Here is a 17,608-nt window from a genome sequence, read left to right as displayed (position 1 = left end):
TTCCCAGTTGTGATGTATGGAAGTGAGAGCTGGACCATAAAGAAGGCTGATCGCCGAAGAATTGGTGCTTTTGAATTCTGGTGCTGGAGGAGACTCTTGAGAGTCCCATGGACTGCAAGAAGATCAAACCTCTCCATTCTGAAGGAAATCAGCCCTGAGTGCTCACTGGAAGGACAGATCCTGAAGCTGAGGCTCCATTACTTTGGCCACCTCATGAGAAGAGAAGACTCCCTGGAAAAGACCCTGATGTTGGGAAAGATGGAGGGCACAAGGAGAAGGGGACGACAGAGGACAAGATGGTTGGACAGTGTTCTTGAAGCTATCAGCATGAGGGAGGCAGTGAGTGACAGGAGGGCCTGGCATGCTCTGGTCCAGGGGGTCACAAAGTCGGACACGACTAAATGACTCAACAACAACAACTAGCTCCCCTTTTTCCAAGAAGTCCTAGGGTGGGATAAGCACAGCTAATCGATGCAATGAATGAAGCTATGGGGGAAGATCTTGCCCAGGTAAACAGGTAAACAGCCTAACAACCTCCAAGGAAGGAGAGTCCACAACTTCCCAAGGGAGACGGTTCCATTGTTGAGTGGCTCTTGCTGGCAAAATGTCCCCCCCCCCTGTATGTTTTGTTGGAATCTCCTTGCTCGTAACTTGAAGCCATGGGTTTGGGTCCTGTCCTCCAGAGCAGGAGAAAAGAAGCTGGCTCCATCTTCCATGTAGGAGCCCTTGAGATATTTGAAGATGGCTATCCTATCTCCTCTCAATCTCCTCCAGGCTAAACATCCAGGCTACTCCTTCAACCGCTCCTCATCAGGCTTGGCTTCCAGAACCTTGATAATCTTGGTCTCCCTCCTCTGCACACCTTCTAGCTTGTCAACTTAAATTGTGGTGCCCAGCTGTGAAGCTTTGTGTATTCAGCAAATATGATGTCCAACACTGAACAGTGATTCCAGATATTGACTACTGTTTCGTAGAATTCTTCGTCAGCGTGGTGGGAGGATATTTCGAATGAATGTATGTAAATGAAAATATCAAATGCTGTGGAACAGTGCTCATGTAATAGTGTAGCCACCACGCTGATGAAGAATTCTACAAAACAGTACTCAATTTCCGGAATACACAGCTTGTCTTTCATCGTACTAAGTCTGGTACCTCGCTTCATTTAAAGATTTTCAGAGACTTTGAGACTAAATATTTTACTTGTTATGTACTTGTTATGGTTTGAAGGAATTCTATAAAGATCTATTTAGATTGTCTATTCCGTATGTACATGGTCATTGTGTTGCATGGACATTGCCACTACTGAGAAGGCCCTCTGCCTGGTTCCCTGTAACTTGGCTTCTCGCAGTGAGAGACATTGCTGATGTACTCTTTGCAACACAGGGGTTTGTTTGGTTAATTTTGCCATTTCGGCATGGTCCATCATCTTGATTTTCCATTCTTCTCTGGTTGGGACTTTGTCTTCCTTCCATCTCTGGGCAAAAAGCATCCTTGCAGTTGTCGTCACATACATAAATAGTCTTTTAAAATCCTTTGGTATTTCATCACCTATAATTCCTAATAGAAAAGCTTCTGGTTTTTCCACAAAGGTTATCTTGAACATTTTTTTCAACTCATTATATATCATTTCCCAGAAAGCTTTCGTTATTTTGCATGTCCACCACATGTGGTAGAAAGTGCCTTCTCTTTCTTTACATTTCCAACCTATACTGGTAGCAGTTCGATACATTTTTGCTAACCTTGTAGGTGTTAAGTGCCAACGGTACATCGACTCATTGTTAAAACCGTGTTTATGGAAGACAATCTTACTCGGCTATGAGTGATCGGCAAATAATTTTTGTATAGTTTTCTTTCAACGTACAGCACGCTGTAAACTTTAAGTCTTTCCTCCATAACTTTTCCCAAGATGAAAATTGTCTATTACGGTATACCCAATGTCCTTTGTCCATATTTATTAAATCTATCAGTTGCTCTCTCCTCACCACAGCAGTGCAAAGCAACTTACAATATTTTAAGCAAAGAAACCAAACACATACATAAATAAACATTATAAATTTTTATGTATGTGTTTGGTTTCTTTGCTTAAAATATTGCAAGTTAATTAATGCAAAATGATTACAGACAACTAAAGATATGATATCATATAAACTGTATAGTGGTCGAAGGAAGTCAACAACTTCTATTTTCCTTTTGACTTTTTTTTTAAAAAAAATCTCTTTTTTCTTTATTTCGTTTTCTTTTCAATATGTATCATTTTCTTATTTTTTGTATTTTTTTCCTTATTAGTAGCTTTTTGGTATTCGGTAAAGCCACTACCGAGAGTCAGGAGGGGGTGGGGTTGCGGGCTCCCGTCCCCGCCCACACTCCCGCGAGGCTGGAGTCAGCCTCGGGCCCTAAAATTTAGAACTGGCGTCAAGGGGGTGGGTCACTACCTGGATGATTTTATTTTGGTAGCAAGTAATGCGGCTGATCGCTGTGGGTTAAAGCCTCAGCGCCTAGGACTTGCCGATCGAAAGGTCGGCGGTTCGAATCCCTGCGGTGGGGTGCGCTTCCGCTGCTCGGTCCCAGCGCCTGCCAACCTAGCAGTTCGAAAGCACCTCCGGGTGCAAGTAGATAAATAGGGACCGCTTACCAGCGGGAAGGTAAACGGCGTTTCCGTGTGCGGCTCTGGCTCGCCAGAGCAGCGATGTCACGCTGGCCACGTGACCCGGAAGTGTCTCCGGACAGCGCTGGCCCCTGGCCTCTTGAGTGAGATGGGCGCACAACCCCAGAGTCTGTCAAGACTGGCCCGTACGGGCAGGGGTACCTTTACCTTTACCTTTAATGCGGCTGATTGCGGGACCCTGCTCCAGGCTTTCGAGTCCTTAGCCAGAGAGCTGGGGGTACCTCTGGCGAGCGAGAAGACCGAGGGTCCGGTCACGACCATGACTTATCTGGGTATCGAACTTGATACTCTCGCCCAAACGTCACGCTTACCAGCTGAGAAGTTAGTCGCCCTAAGGGAGCTTATTGGCCAAATGCTGCCTTTAAAGAAAGTTACCTTGAGACAAATTCAATCCCTCCTGGGGCACCTTAACTTTGCCTGCCGTGTGATATCCCCCGGCCGTCCTTTTTGCAGCTGACTAGCCAAGCTGTCCGCGGGGCTTCGGTCCCCACATCATAGGGTGCGCCTTTCTAAGGCTGTAAAAGCTGACCTTCAAGTTTGGTTGCAGTTCTTGGATGGCTTTAACGGGATATCATTGTGGCAGGATACCTTAGCCCTGCAGTCAGATTTCCAGGTACATTCAGATGCAGCTGGATCCCTGGGCTTCGGTGTTTATTTCAGGGGCCAGTGGTGCGCTCAGCGATGGCCCCCCTCTTGGCAAGGAAAACCAATACTACGTGATTTGACATTTTTGGAATTCTTCCCCATTGTAGTTGCAATCCACATATGGGAGAAGCAGTTCAAAAACCATAGGGTCTGTTTCTGGACAGACAACCAGGCGGTTGTCTCGGTTTTGAATAAACAATCTTCACATTCACCTAGAGTAGCCTCGCTCCTGCGGTTTTTTGTCCTGTCTTGCCTGCGGTTGAACCTTCACACTTCTGCCAGATTTGTCCCCGGCATAGATAATAACATCGCGGATGCTCTATCTCGTTTCCAGATGGAGCGCTTTCGCTCATTGGCGCCGGATGCGCAGCAGCTGCCGCAACCGTTTCCGGAGCACCTCTGGAGTATTGGCAACGAGAAGCAATAAAGGGAGTATTGTCTGCACTGGCTCCTTCTACCCTTAAATCCTATAATAAGGCTTGGCTAGACTTTACATCCTTCCGCAGGAAGAAGGAGCATTTTAAGCCCGGCAGGCCGCCATCTAAGTCAGAAGTCATAGAGTATATGGTTCATCTCGAGATCTAGGCCGGGCCCCCAAAACCCTCAATATACATTCGGCAGCAATATCCTTCTTCTTTAAAGCCTTATTCTCCGTTGATCCCTGTTCACATTTCGTTGTGCGGAAAATGCTGGAAGGCTGGCGCAGGTCCAGACCTCAGGGTCAAGACAGTAGAAGGCCCATAACGCTAGACATACTCACTCAAATTCGCAGGAAGCTTAGGGTCATTTGTTGGTCAAGGTATGAAGCCAGATTATTCTCGGCAGCATTTTCCTTCGCGTTTTTTGGGGCCTTGCGCATAAGTGAGGTGGTCTGCGAAGACCGTGCAGCCAATAGGGGTCTTCTTCTGGAGGATGTCACGGTAGCCAGCTCGCAGGTGATTTTAAAAATCCGTAGTTCCAAGACAGATCAGCTCGGCAGAGGGGCCCTCGTTTGCCTACAGGCAACGCAGAAGGCTGGCCCCTGCCCGGTAAAGGACGCCAAGAAATACCTGTGTGTAAGGCCGAAATCAAATGGCCCCTTTTTCATGCATTCTGATGGATCCCTCCTCTCTAAACATCAGTTCACGAGGGTCATGCGCAAAGCGATCGCGGCTATTGGTCTTCCTCAAGAGGAGTACGCCGCGCACTCCTTTCGCATTGGGGCGGCTACCACCGCGGTCCATATGGGTTTACCGGCTGAAAGAATCATGGACATGGGACAATGGAGATCCAACGCATATAAGGGTTACATCAGGAAACCCTTGTAGTCTTCCCTCGGTTTTCTCTCCTACCCACCGCGCATTCCTCCTGACCCGGCTTTCTTATTCTATCCTTCCAGGTGCAGTTATGGTGCGTCTGTGGATTATCGGCCACAGTATCGTTCACTGGGCAAAACGTCGCGCAGAGCTCAGACGAGGCGATGCTGACCTACTACTACCTAATAATGTCATAGTGTCATGGATTACCAGGCGTGGTATGCGTTGGGAAGAATTCTTCCCAGCCATATCCAGAAGAATTTCGAATGAGGGCTCGCCCGACGCCTTGGTCATACAACTGGGAGAGAATGACCTGGCTTATAGGAAAGGGGTGGACTTGATGTGGAACATTATCAACGACTTGGAGGCGTTGAGGGCATCCCACCCAAACATTACAATAATTTGGTCATCCTTACTGGAAAGGCGATTTTGGCGGGACGCTGAAAAACCCGCGGCGGTGGATAAAGCCAGGAGGATTGTGGAGCGTTCTGTTGCGCGTAGGGTTGCCGCACCGGGCGGACGGGTCATCAAGCACCCTGAGATTCAATATAACAGGGATACGCTCTATCGCTGGGATGGCGTGCATCTATCTGATGCTGGCAATGATATCTGGTTGGCGAATGTTTTTCAGGGTATTAGGGATTGGTTACAGGTTTGAGGATATTGGCGGCGAGCCGGTTTAATGCGGCTCGGGTGGCGATAGGCATTGGCCGGGGTATTGTCCTGCAAATGAGATCGGGGGGGAGGAGCGCCATCACCTCCCCCAATGCTTAAAGGGTAGTTCGTTAAAGGACTCCGAGGGGCGACGCCTCGTCCGAAACCTACGGAGGCTAGGGCCTAAAGCGCGCCCCTGAGCGGTAACCCCTCGGGGAGCGCCTAGGGATATGCATCTCGGGTAGCTCCCCCTGTTGGTGTTTAACCCTTCCCGGTTAGACCGGATAGTCGGTTAGAGGCCAATGCCTAAAGCCAATACCTCTCTTACCTGTAATCAATAAAGTTGTGGCCATTTTCGCCCATTAACCTAAATACTTGTGTCTGGCGTCTTTATTCACTCTACCTGTGTGGGGGGGGGGAGGGAATAGCCACGCAACCTGTATTATTTGTATAACTGTACTCTTTTTTTCGCATGTATGTAATATTTATATAGAAAATAAAAATTTAGAGAAGCTTTCAAAAAACAACAACACATACATTACAACCAGCAAATTTAGCAATAAATAATATTAATTATAAGAACTAACTTAAATATAATTGGTATTTTATTACTATTACTATTATTAGTGATTGTTTCTCATGAGGGTGGGCAAAGAATCCATTCTAGGGGGGGGGGGTTGTAAAAAAAAATCATTTATACTTTTCAGATATATTCATTTCACTGACTTTACACTCATTTTGACATTTCAAAACTTGACTTCTTTTCCCCTCTTTCTGTGGTTCCTTAAATTTATTTTTAATATCTTCTGCATATCCAAATTCAGTTAACTTACTCATTTATTTACCTCCTTTAAATATATACTCTTATGTAACTGCAAGTTATTACAATAATCCTGCCAGCGTTTTTTATCTGTTTACAATTTGTCTGTACATATTCAATAAACCATTTACACTCTTTTATAAAAAAAAGTTTATCTTGATTTCTTATTCTTCTTGTAGGTTTTGCCATTTCTGCATAGTTTTTGTATCCATCATTCTAGTGAGATTCAGGCTGTGAATTGCAGACCAACCTGTTCGCTGAACTTCTGCCTCTCTTCTCCATCTCTCCTCCTTCAAGGTTTATGAACCACAGAGTGCCGCCTAACCGGAGGTACCAGCCCACAGAATATGAACATGCAGCCAATTGCGCCACACATGCTGTGAGTTGTTTTATTTTTATTATTATTATTATTATTATTATTATTATTATTATTATTATTATATTTGTTTACCGCTCTTCATCCATAGATCTCAGGGTGGTTCAAAGCATAAAATTACAATATAAGTGTTATGTACTGAAGTTCTCACCCTGGGCCAGCAGGGGGATACTGTAGATAATTATACAAATGAAGGATCGAAAGTGACGTTCAGTGATTGGATAGTTTTTATGCAAATGAAGGATCAAAAGTGACGTTCAGTGATTGGATGGTTTTTATGCAAATGAAGGATCGAAAGTGACGTTCAGTGATTGGATAGTTTTAGAAAGTTGCTACAGTAACGTTGTACTGGAGCTCTATATAAGCAGGGTGACTGAGCCCCTCAGTTCAGTTCTGTTCTGGCCTCTGAATAAAGAAGAGCTGTTTGAAGAATCGCTGTGTCATCTGATATGTTCACCCACAACTGAACAATAAGCGTAAAGAAAAAGAAGGCACGATTTTTCACATGTGATGGAATTGTAAAATAATCAAAAGGTTTTAGGAAATGATTCACAATGAAATGAAAAAAATATTGAATATAACATTTGTTAAAAGGCCAGAAGCTTTCTAGCTAGGCATTACAGGCCAAGACTTGCCAAAAGAGCAAAAGAAGTTATTCATGTGTGCGACAGTGGCTAGACTATTACTAGCCCAAAAATGGAAAGACAACAAAATACCAACAAAAAAAATACTGTAATTGAATATTTGGATTGATAAATTGTTATGTTGAAATTGTTTAATAAAAATATTTTTTTAAAAAGAGAGAGAGAAATCTGCTAGTTGTGGCCAGATCAAGGGGGAAATAAAGACCTTTCCTTCCCTTCCCTTCCTTCTCAGTTCTGGATCATTCCCAGCATTCTGGGCAGCTCCATCCTTCACGTCCTGTCGGACAACCCCTGGGAGACCATCTCCGCCTGGATCTATGGCTTTGGGCTGTCTGGCTTGTTCATCGTCTCCACCATCTTCCACACCATCTCCTGGAAGAAAAGCCACTTGCGGTAACTCTGACGTCTGCGGTGCAAGGGCGGGCAATGGCGGCGATGGAGCTCGCTTGCCCTTTGAGCAAGGCAGGCCTCTTGCCTCTCCAGCTTCTTTTCAATATGTATCATTTTCTTATTTTTTGTATTTTTTTCCTTATTAGTAGCTTTAGTAACCCACCTTGGCCCCTTGATCTCCATCCTAGGATGGCGTAGCAGCCGGCCAGGTTGTGGAAATGTTCAGGGAGGCAGGAGAGGATATATTGTTTATTAATATCCTTCCTAACTTGTCCTAGCAAGTTCTATAACTTAGAGTTTTACATTCCCCATTTAAACGGACAGCAGATAGCAGATTGCAGGCTTGTTTAAGCCTCTCAATATTAGGTTCCTGGTAAGTCCCCTTATGGGACGCGGATGGCGCTGTGGGTTAAACCACAGAGCCTAGGACTTGCCAATCAGAAGGTCAGCAGTTCAAATCCTCGCAATAGGGTGAGCTCCCATTGTTCAGTCCCAGCTCCTGCGAACCTAGGAGTTCGAAAGCACATCAAAGTGCAAGTAGATAAATAGGTACCACTCCGGCGGGAAGGTAAACGGCGTTTCCGTGCACTGCTCTGGTTTGCCAGAAGCGGCTTAGTCATGCTGGCCACATGACCCAGAAGCTGTACGCCAGCTCCCTCAGCCAGTAAAGTGAGATGAGCGCCGCAACCCCAGAGTCGTCCACAACTGGACCTAATGGTCAGGGGTCCCTTTGCCTTTAAGTCCCCTTATATCCCTCTTAAAAGAATGAACACGCCACAATCTTGTGTAAAGTATATAAGAAGTTTACTCACATCATCAGTTCACAGTTGGATCCCAGAAGGCAGACTTAGTTACAAAGTATATACATGTGGATCTATCCTATATGGGGACAATCCCAGTGTCCTCTGGAAGCCAACAGAGTACCTCTAGCTAAAAAGCTGCTCCAACGATGGAGGAAATCAAAAGAGAGAGAATGTACTGCATGCCTTGTCCTTTTGTTACCTGGGCAGGTAAGGTCATGCCCACCTCTAGTCACATGCAAGAGGAAGGATGCTCCAGGCTGTTGGAAAATTCCATTCCACCCTTCGTTGCAGACATGGAACTGTTGCATGTCACATGTCTGTTTACATACCAGCACAGCTTGCTGGGAACTTCCATTGCTTGTATAGCTTTTGTTTTTCTCTGTCTCTCTGAGAAGACAAAGAGAGATGACATGTTTCTTTGTCCTGGTTTATGATTAATAAATCCGTAGATGTAGTATGCTTCCACAAGCCTCACGCCTAATCTGTGTGCCCAGTTCGCTCTGCTGCTATAGTGTGCCCTGGCTTTGAAGCCTGGGTCACTGTTTTACGTTGGAGCAGAGGCTGATGGGTCTTTGCAGCGGGACGGCTGGAAGGAGACGACCCAGCTGGGGCTAGCCAGCTGGCCTTGCGACCCTCTGCATGCCAACACAGGCCAGGAGGAAACAGGAAGTTTTCGACTGGCTGGACCAAACCTTCCCCCGCATGTCCACTCTAGGAAAACAAGGAATGCTGTACTTGACTGTTACTTATGTATCACATCCCACGCAGGTGAGGTGGGGAAAGGCCAGCCCATTTGTCTCCATGGCAACTCATTTGGACATGGAAATAGTGGCGCTTGTCTGGCTGGTTTTCCTGTTAATGTAGCCTCACCTGCACAGGATCAGAGGTTTGGAAGGGACCCCTAGGTATCATCCAGACTGACCCTACCACACCTGTATGAAGCAGCGTTCTTTCTCTCTCTTTCTCTTCTGCAGGACTGTGGAACATTGTTTGCACATGTTTGACAGAATGGTCATCTACTTCTTCATAGCTGCCTCCTACGCCCCTTGGTGAGTTCTCGCAAGCTGTCTAACCAGCCTTTCAGAAACTTGAAGAGGGGCAGTGTGGTGTAGTGGTTAGAGTACTGGACTACGAGACCAAGGTTCAAGCCTAGGGCAAGTCACTGCCTTCACAGCCTATCCTACCTCGCAGGATTGTTGTGGGGGTTAAATGGAGAGGGAGGAGAACCATGTAGCGCCACCTTGAGCTCCTTGGGGGATAAATGGCCTATACGCGTGTAATAATAATAGATATAATATTTGTTATTATTTCATGAAGCCACCCACATGATCCCCATCTTAAGCCTCTGAAGACGGTTTGGAAACTTCAGCTAGTGCAGAATTCAGCAGCCAGGTCGCTCACCAGAGCAATACGGTTTGAGCATCTTACACCGATCCCAGTCTAACTGCACTGGCTACTAATCAGTTTTCGGGCTCAATTCAAAGTGCTGGGTTTGACCCATAAAGCCTTAAGCGACTCAGGACCACAATACCTCAAGGATCGCCTCTTCCCATATGAACCTACCCGGACCCTGAGATCATCTTTTGAGGCCCTTCTTCATGTGCCTCCTCCACAAGAGGTCCAGAGGGTGGCAACACGAGAACGGGGCCTTCTCTGCAGTGGCTCCCCGTCTGTGGAATGCTCTCCCCAGGGAAGGTGTATAACAAAGGCGCCAGGCAAAAATGTCCCTTTTCAACTAGGCCCTTGGCTGACCTGTATGACACTGTGTGTGTGTGTGCGTGTGTTATTGAGTTGTTGTTTTTATTTTGATTATTTATTTTTTGGTTTTATATATTGATTTTATTCTGTGAACTGCCCTGAGACCTCTGGGAATAGGGCAGTATATTATTATTATTATTATTATTATTATTATTATTATTAATAATAATAATAATAATATATGTCCATAAGTAAGCATTGCAGTCCCACCTCCCTCCTCCTTCGCTGTTCTGGAATTGTGTGTTTCCCTGTCTGTGTTTGTCTCTTTCTCTTCCCCTTTCCAGGCTCCTGTTTCTCGCAAGCACTCAATGGTCTCTCTTCTTCTCCCAGGCTGAATCTGCGGGAGTTGGGACCCTGGGCTTCCCACATGCGCTGGATCATTTGGATCATGGCCTCCATCGGGACCATCTACGTTTTCTTTTTCCATGAACGGTGAGTCGAAACCTCGATATGCCCCCCAGGGCGCTGAGTGCCGACAAGAAGGGTGGAGGCACAGTGACAGGGTAGAAATCCTTTGCACGCAGAAGGTCCCAGGTTTCTTTGCGCAGCATGGAGTTAGTCTGCGGAACTCCTTCCCACATGAGGCAATGATGGCCACCATTTTAGATGGCTTTAAAAGAAGATTCATGGATTAGGCTATTGATGGCTACCAACAAGGCAGCAGTGCTTCTGAATAATAATAATAATAATAATAATAATAATAATAATAATAATAATTAATAATAATTTATATCCCACCCTCCCCGGCCAGAACTGGGCTCAGGGTGGCTAACATCAAAATATATAATATATTAAGACACAAAATTCAACGATCGACTAAAATACTGCTTAAAATCGGATTGAAAGCAAAATACCTTTTTATATATTCATTTAATGTTGTGACAATGGAGATGAATGAAATACAAATAGGAAAAAAGTATAAATGCTATGACGCAGAATGGAATTATGGTAACCCTGAAGCAGGAGGGAGGGAAGTCGATTAGCTCATAGGAGCAAAGACCCATGAGTTAAAATAAGGTTGTGCTTTAACTATGTAAAATGGAAACCTAATAAAAAATATTACAAAAAAAGGAAAAGGAAAACCTCCAGATGTTGTTAGACTACAGTTCTCCATGCTCTATGCCCCTGGCCCCTTGGCTACTTGAAGTAGTAGGGCCAACTCGGCCTCAGGCGCTCCTACTCGGGAGTGTTAACGGAGAAATCTGAGGGCTCCCTTGGACAAAAAAGCAAGGACGCCAGCCAGGAGTACCAGAGCAAAAGAGCAGCCAGGAGGCTTGGTCTTTATTGAAGACTGTGGCGACAGGACTCCCACCTGCCACCAGCTGGAACAAGATGGAAGCCCCCAACAAAAGAGAACCCAAACTTTTATTAGCTGCTAATAGTCTGAAGCTCAACATCAAAAAAGCGAAGATCATGGCCACTGATCCCATCACCTCCCGGCAAATAGAAGGGGAAGAAATGCAGGCAGTGAGAGATTTTACTTTCTTGGGCTCCATGATCACTGCAGATGGTGACAGCAGCCACGAAATTTAAAGATGCCTGCTTCTTGGGAGAAGGGCAATGACAGGCCTAGACAGCATCTTGAGAAGTAGAGACATCACCTTGCCAACAAAGGTTCATATAGTTAAAGCTATGGTTTTCCCAGTAGTGATATATGGAAGTGAGAGCTGGACCATCAAGAAGGCTGATCGCCGAAGAATCGATGCTTTTGAATTATGGTGCTGGAGGAGACTCTTGAGAGTCCCATGGACTGCAAGAAGATCAAACCTCTCCATTCTGAAGGAAATCAGCCCTGAGTGCTCACTGGAAGGACAGATCCTGAAGCTGAGGCTCCAATACTTTGGCCACCTCATGAGAAGAGAAGACTCCCTGGAGAAGACCCTGATGTTGGGAAAGATGGAGGGCACAAGGAGAAGGGGACGACAGAGGACGAGATGGTGGGACAGTGTTCTCAAAGCTACCAGCATGAGTTTGACCAAACTGCGGGAGGCAGTGGAAGACAGGAGTGCCTGGTGTTCTCTGGTCCCGGGTGTCACGAAGAGTCGGACACGACTAAACGACTAAACAACAACAACAATCCCCATGTTACACCCCCCAAACTACATCACTCATACATCACGGTTACGTCATGAAAGGGGAGGTCTGGTGGCAGTAATCTGAGCATCCTGGACCCTGCCCCATGGTTCCCCTTGCCCTCCACCAAACACCCATCAAGTGGAACAAAAGAGATATTCGCATTTCCCTGTTTCCCAGCCAAGTTAATCACACCCTTTTGTCTTCATCTGGGTTTGTGATTTCTGGAATGGCTACCTGTCTGGCACTCAGGTATCAGGATGCCAGGGATTATCACTCAGGCAGAGGGGCTGCTGAGTAGTTGAGCTCACATGTCTATATGAATTTCTAAAGTTTTCCCAGTGAACCAGTACATAGATACATTTATCAGTGAATTCTTACATTTGGTATCGTGCAGCAAAGGCCCTTTGATTAGATAGGAAGAAACTGAGATGAAATGTTTTGTGGGGATAAATCACAAAAGTCACAAAAGTGACTGTGCTGATGTTGGTAGTGGGCTGCATGTGCATGAGATCTGCTGGAGGGGCAACCCGCCCCCCACCACCTATACATAAATTCCTGCAACTGTTGCATACCCTCCAACATTTCTCTGGTGAAAAAAGGGATGTCCTAAACAAAAGCGGGACATTCCAGAATCAAATCAGAAACCAGGACGGCTTCTGTAAATCTGGGCCCGTCCCTGGAAAATAGGGACACTTGGTGGGCCTGTTATTATATAAGTAAATAATAAGAATAAATTGTGAAACAGCAAACATGTGTTTTGGAATACTTTTCACATGACTAGCTGAAAAGCAAAGTTTAGCTCTGGGTAAATCGATGTGTTGATCTACAGCTGGCGCAAAGTTGGCTTACAGCACCCCCTCGTGGAACAAAATGCTTTTTGCAAGCCCAGATTTTTGTCCCTTATGTATGCCTCCTGTTTTTAATTGTGGGGGAAATGATGGAAAGTTGCTTTCCTTTTTTCCAGATACAAGTTGGTGGAGCTGGTGTGCTACGTCATCATGGGGTTCCTTCCTGCAGTGGTCATTCTCTCCATGGTACGTTACCTGGGATAGAGTGCAGTGCACTGATTTTGCACTTATGGTCCTGTCCTTGCATTTCAAGCTGGGGCGGGGGGATAATAATAATAATAATAAAATTTTATTTATTTATTTATTTATTTATTTATTTATAAAGTGATATTTTATTAAATTTTATCAAAGAAAAAGTTACATAAGAAAACACTAAATGTAAAAACATACAAGAAACATCGAAATACAAAAATGCAAACAATCAACATATGAAGAAAAAGAAAAAGAAAAAGAATAAGAAATTAAAACGAGGGATTTTTATTTTTAACTTTTTGAATAATAAAATTATATTTATACCACGCCCACCTGGCTGGGTTTCCCCAGCCACTCTGGGCGGCTTCTAACAAAAGATTAAAAATACATTAAAACATCAGTCATTAAAAACTTCCCTAAACAGGGCTGCTTTCAGGTGTCTTCTAAACATAAGATAGTTGTTTATTTCTTTCTCCACTACTGTCTCCACTACTGGCCAAAATTCAATTCAGCGCTCTTACATAGAGAGGAAATAGATAAAGCAAATGATTCAGCATTGTGCAGAAAAAAATGGATGCCTGAGATAGCAATTGCAGTTGAGAATAGATTAAAAAAAACTTCCATAAGCAGGGCTGACTTCAGGTGTCTTCTAAACATCAGATAGTTGTTTATCTCCTTGATATCTGATGGGAGGGTGTTCCACAGGGAGGGCGCCACCACCAAGAAGGCCCTCTGCCTGTTTTCCTGTAACTTGGCTTCTCACAGGGAGGGAACCACCAGAAGGCCCTTGGAGCTGGACCTCAGTGTCTGGGCAGAACGATGGGGGTGGAGACGCTCCTTCAGGTCTACTGGGCTGAGACCGTTTAGGGCTTTCAAGGTCAGCACCAACACTTTGAATTGTGCTCGGAAACGTAGAGAGAATGGCGGAATATTAATGCATTAAACAAATAAGATTCACGTTACGTGAGGCTGAGAGTCCTGCGTTTTTCCTCGTAATGTCTAGCACCCAGCGAAGGTGCTCAGAGGTGCCCGTGCCCAGGGATGGCCTGTTCTGTTTCACCACCTGAGGCAAAATGTGAAAGTGCCAGCCCATGACAAGATCTCATAAGAGTTCCCCAAAATTTCATGGGGTTCTCGCAGGATCTTGCCTAAACCCGGAAGCAGCTGCCACTTCTCATTTCTCCATACTCTCCAACATGTATCTGATGAAAATAGGGACGTCCTATTCAACAACAATAATAATAATAATAATAATAATAATAATAATAATATTTATATCCTGCCCATTTGACTGGGTTGTCCCAGTGAGTCTGGGAGGCTGCCAATATACAGTCATACCTTGGAAGTCGAATGGAATCCGTTCCAGAAGTCCGTTTGACTTCCAAAACATTCAGAAAGCAGAGCACGGCTTCTGATTGGCTGCAGGAACCTCCTGCAGCCAATCAGAAGCCGCAGAAGCCCTGTCGGATGTTCAGCTTCCGAAAACAGTTCACGAACTGGAACAGTCACTTCCGGGTTTGCGGCGTCCGGGAGCCAAAACCTTTGAGAACTAAGCAGTTTGAAAACCAAGGTACGACTGTATTTAAAACATAATAAAACATGAAGCATTTAAAAAACCTTCCCTATACAGGGCTGCCTTCAGATATCTTCTAAAGGCCATGACTTACGATATTTCCTTGGCTTGCGGGGGTCACATAACGCCATCCCCTCCGATGAAAATAGGGACGTCCTAAGGAAAAGTGGGACATTCTGGGATCAAATCAGAAACCGAGACGGCTTCTGTAAGGGACGCTTAATAATAATAATAATAATAATAATAATAATAATAATAATAATAATTTATTATTTATACCCCGCCCATCTGGCTGGGTTTCCCCAGCCACTCTGGGCGGCTTCCAAATAATAATAATTATTATTATTTAGGAGGAGCTCACGGCTGTGCTCCCTGGATTCTGCCACCTGATCACTGACCGCTGGCCTCTCTTTCCGCTTGCCTGTTGCAGCCCAACACGGACGGCCTTTCAGAGCTGGTGACTGGCGGCTTTTTCTACTGCTTGGGCACTGTCTTCTTCAAGAGCGACGGGCGCATCCCCTTCGCCCATGCCATCTGGCACCTCTTCGTGGCGCTGGGAGCTGGCACCCACTATTACGCCATCTGGAGGTACCTCTATCAGCCGGGCGATGTCGAGGCAGAAACCTCCAGGTAGACAGGTGCCTTAAGGAGGAGGATTTGGAGGCACCAGGGATTTTGGGGAGCCTTCCAACAGACTCTCGTCCTTCGGTTCGCCCTTGGGAGACGTGAACCCTGTGCTGATTCCTCCTTCTCCTGATGGGAAATGGTGGTCTTGAGTATTATTTCCTTGGCCAAACTTGCCCAAGCCCCAAGGGTTGTTTTTTTCTATTCTTATTTTTATAAATCAGTGTTTTTAGGCAAGGGTTTTGTAATGAAGCGAACAATTAATGGATATTCTTGAAGAGGCAAGGGGGGAGGGAGATAAACAGTTCTCTGGAGGCACTTGGAAGTGTCTGCCCTTGTGGTCCTAAGTGTTCGTTGACACAAAACTGGTAGCAAGGAAACCGAATAGGAAGCTGACAGGAGATTTACATGAATACCAGTCTGCAAAGGGTCCATCATAACTGACTAGTTGCATTCTCATTTCCTACAAACACACAAAAATCTGCCCCTCCCTTTCTGGCTGCAATTGGCTTAGCTGCTGTGATGTCACAGCAGGGACAATCAAGGGCCACACAGTCAAATGCTTAGGCTAGTTTTTTGGAGGCCACAGAAATCTGAATCGCCAACTTTTGTCTGGATGTTGCAGACTTTGAAATGACATCTTCAGCTGAGCCGTTTCCACATCTTTCGATGGAAACAGGAATGTTTGCCTTGGCGACTCCTGAATGTGACGAATGACCACAGGAAAAGGTGTGAAAGGGCTAAGAATCTGTTGCCCGTCTGTTGCGGGATGCAGTCATAAATACATTGCCTATTGGTTCCTGCAATGTCCTAAAATGCTAAGCTTGCTTCTAATAGGCAGGAGATTAAATGATATGCCCTTTTGGATTGCATGAACTCAGGCGACAGGACCATTTGAAAAAGCCGTCTGTACATAGAAAACGAGTTTGTCAGGAGAAAAAGTGCTGTGCCTGGCTTTCTCCTTGACAGATTTTGTTTCTATGTGCAGGGATATGGAAGAACATTCCATCACTGGAAGCAGCAGAGCCCTGACCTGCTTCCCACCACTATGAAAACTAAGTCTTAGAGTTAACATTTTACAAACATGAAGAAGTCATCATTCTATATAGCCTTCGTGGTCGAAGAGGTCAGGGTCTTTAGCCTAGTGGCAAGAGCACCTGAATTCGGGTCCAGAGGGTCCCTGGCTCAGTTCTCTGGTTCAATCTCCAGTTAGAAAAAGGATACCAGCTGATGGGAAGGACAGCCAGACTGGGCAATACTGGGGCAGATGAGCTGAGAGTCCGATGAGATAGAAAGAGTGATTTCTACAAAAGGCTGTCTGGGATAGAAGCAGAACTTCCCGGGACTTTAATCCTGCAAAGATTGAAACTGAGAAATTGAGGTTCAGGTAGGTAGCTGTGTTGGTCTGACGTAGTCGAAATAAAAAATAAAAAAAAAACATTGTCCAGTAGCACCTTAGAGACCAACTAAGTTTGTTCTGGGTGTAAGCTTTCGTGTGCATGCACACTTCTTCAGAAATTGAGGGTTTGGCTTGGCAGCTGTTAAAAGGACCAGCACTGTGCCGTTAGTTCCACCAGCCAAAGTTACACTGGGATCTTGAAGCCATCAAATCTTAGACGCTCTTGCCATTCCTTTCGTTCCACAGTTCCTTGTGGAAGAGCTAACAGAATATCTGGCAGGCAAAGAAAGAAAGAAAGAAAGAAAAAGACCTAACGCATTTCAGAGCACTTTTGTGCTGCTCACTTTAAGGTACTTTGAATCAAGCCATGTAAACTGCAGAGCAATGTGTTAAAAGCTTCTGGGGTTCAGAAGGGATCTTTCTTCCTTGAGATCCTGTCTCATAGTCGTCTCAGCCCATTTTCATTGACCTGTATCTAATCCCCATCCGCACTATTCTTTTAAAGCAGTATTATCCCACTTTAAGCAGTCACGGCTTCTCCCAGAAAATCCTGGGAACTCTAGTTTGTTAAGGGTGCTGAGAAATGTTGGGCAAGCCCTGCTCCCCTCCGAGAACTACAATTCCCAGAGTTCCCTCGGAAAAGGGATAGATTGTTAAACCAAATCTGGGAATTGCAGCTCCAGGAGGAGACCAGGGGTCGCCCAACAACTCTCAGCACCCTTAACAAACTACAACTCCCAGGATATTTTGGGGTGAAGCCACGGGCTGCTTAAAAAGCGTCATGTTTGGTGCAGAGGGGGCCTTCATCAGATGGTGCTGATATGCCACAGGAAATTCAGCAAAACA

The 17,608-nt window shown here is 45.3% G+C and overlaps 1 protein-coding gene across 2 annotated transcripts in view; it reads left to right on the top strand.

Moving 5' to 3' along the window:
• Nucleotides 1-16,584, top strand: part of MMD2 (monocyte to macrophage differentiation associated 2) — a 40,353-nt gene extending 23,769 nt beyond the window's left edge. For both annotated transcript variants that reach the window (XM_083711830.1, XM_083711829.1), the window contains exons 2-7: nt 6,377-6,458; nt 7,332-7,492; nt 9,267-9,341; nt 10,381-10,482; nt 13,091-13,160; nt 15,170-16,584. In XM_083711830.1, the coding sequence (XP_083567956.1) occupies nt 6,377-6,458; nt 7,332-7,492; nt 9,267-9,341; nt 10,381-10,482; nt 13,091-13,160; nt 15,170-15,373 (694 nt within the window). In that variant the 3' untranslated portion in view covers nt 15,374-16,584. The remainder of the gene's footprint in view (nt 1-6,376; nt 6,459-7,331; nt 7,493-9,266; nt 9,342-10,380; nt 10,483-13,090; nt 13,161-15,169) is intronic.
• The last annotated feature ends 1,024 nt before the right edge of the window (nt 16,585-17,608 follow it).

Source organism: Podarcis gaigeae (assembly GCF_964106915.1).
Source record: "Podarcis gaigeae genome assembly, chromosome: 14".
NCBI classification, from domain to species: Eukaryota; Metazoa; Chordata; class Lepidosauria; order Squamata; family Lacertidae; genus Podarcis; species Podarcis gaigeae.
This window is presented reverse-complemented; position numbering and strand designations above follow the sequence as displayed.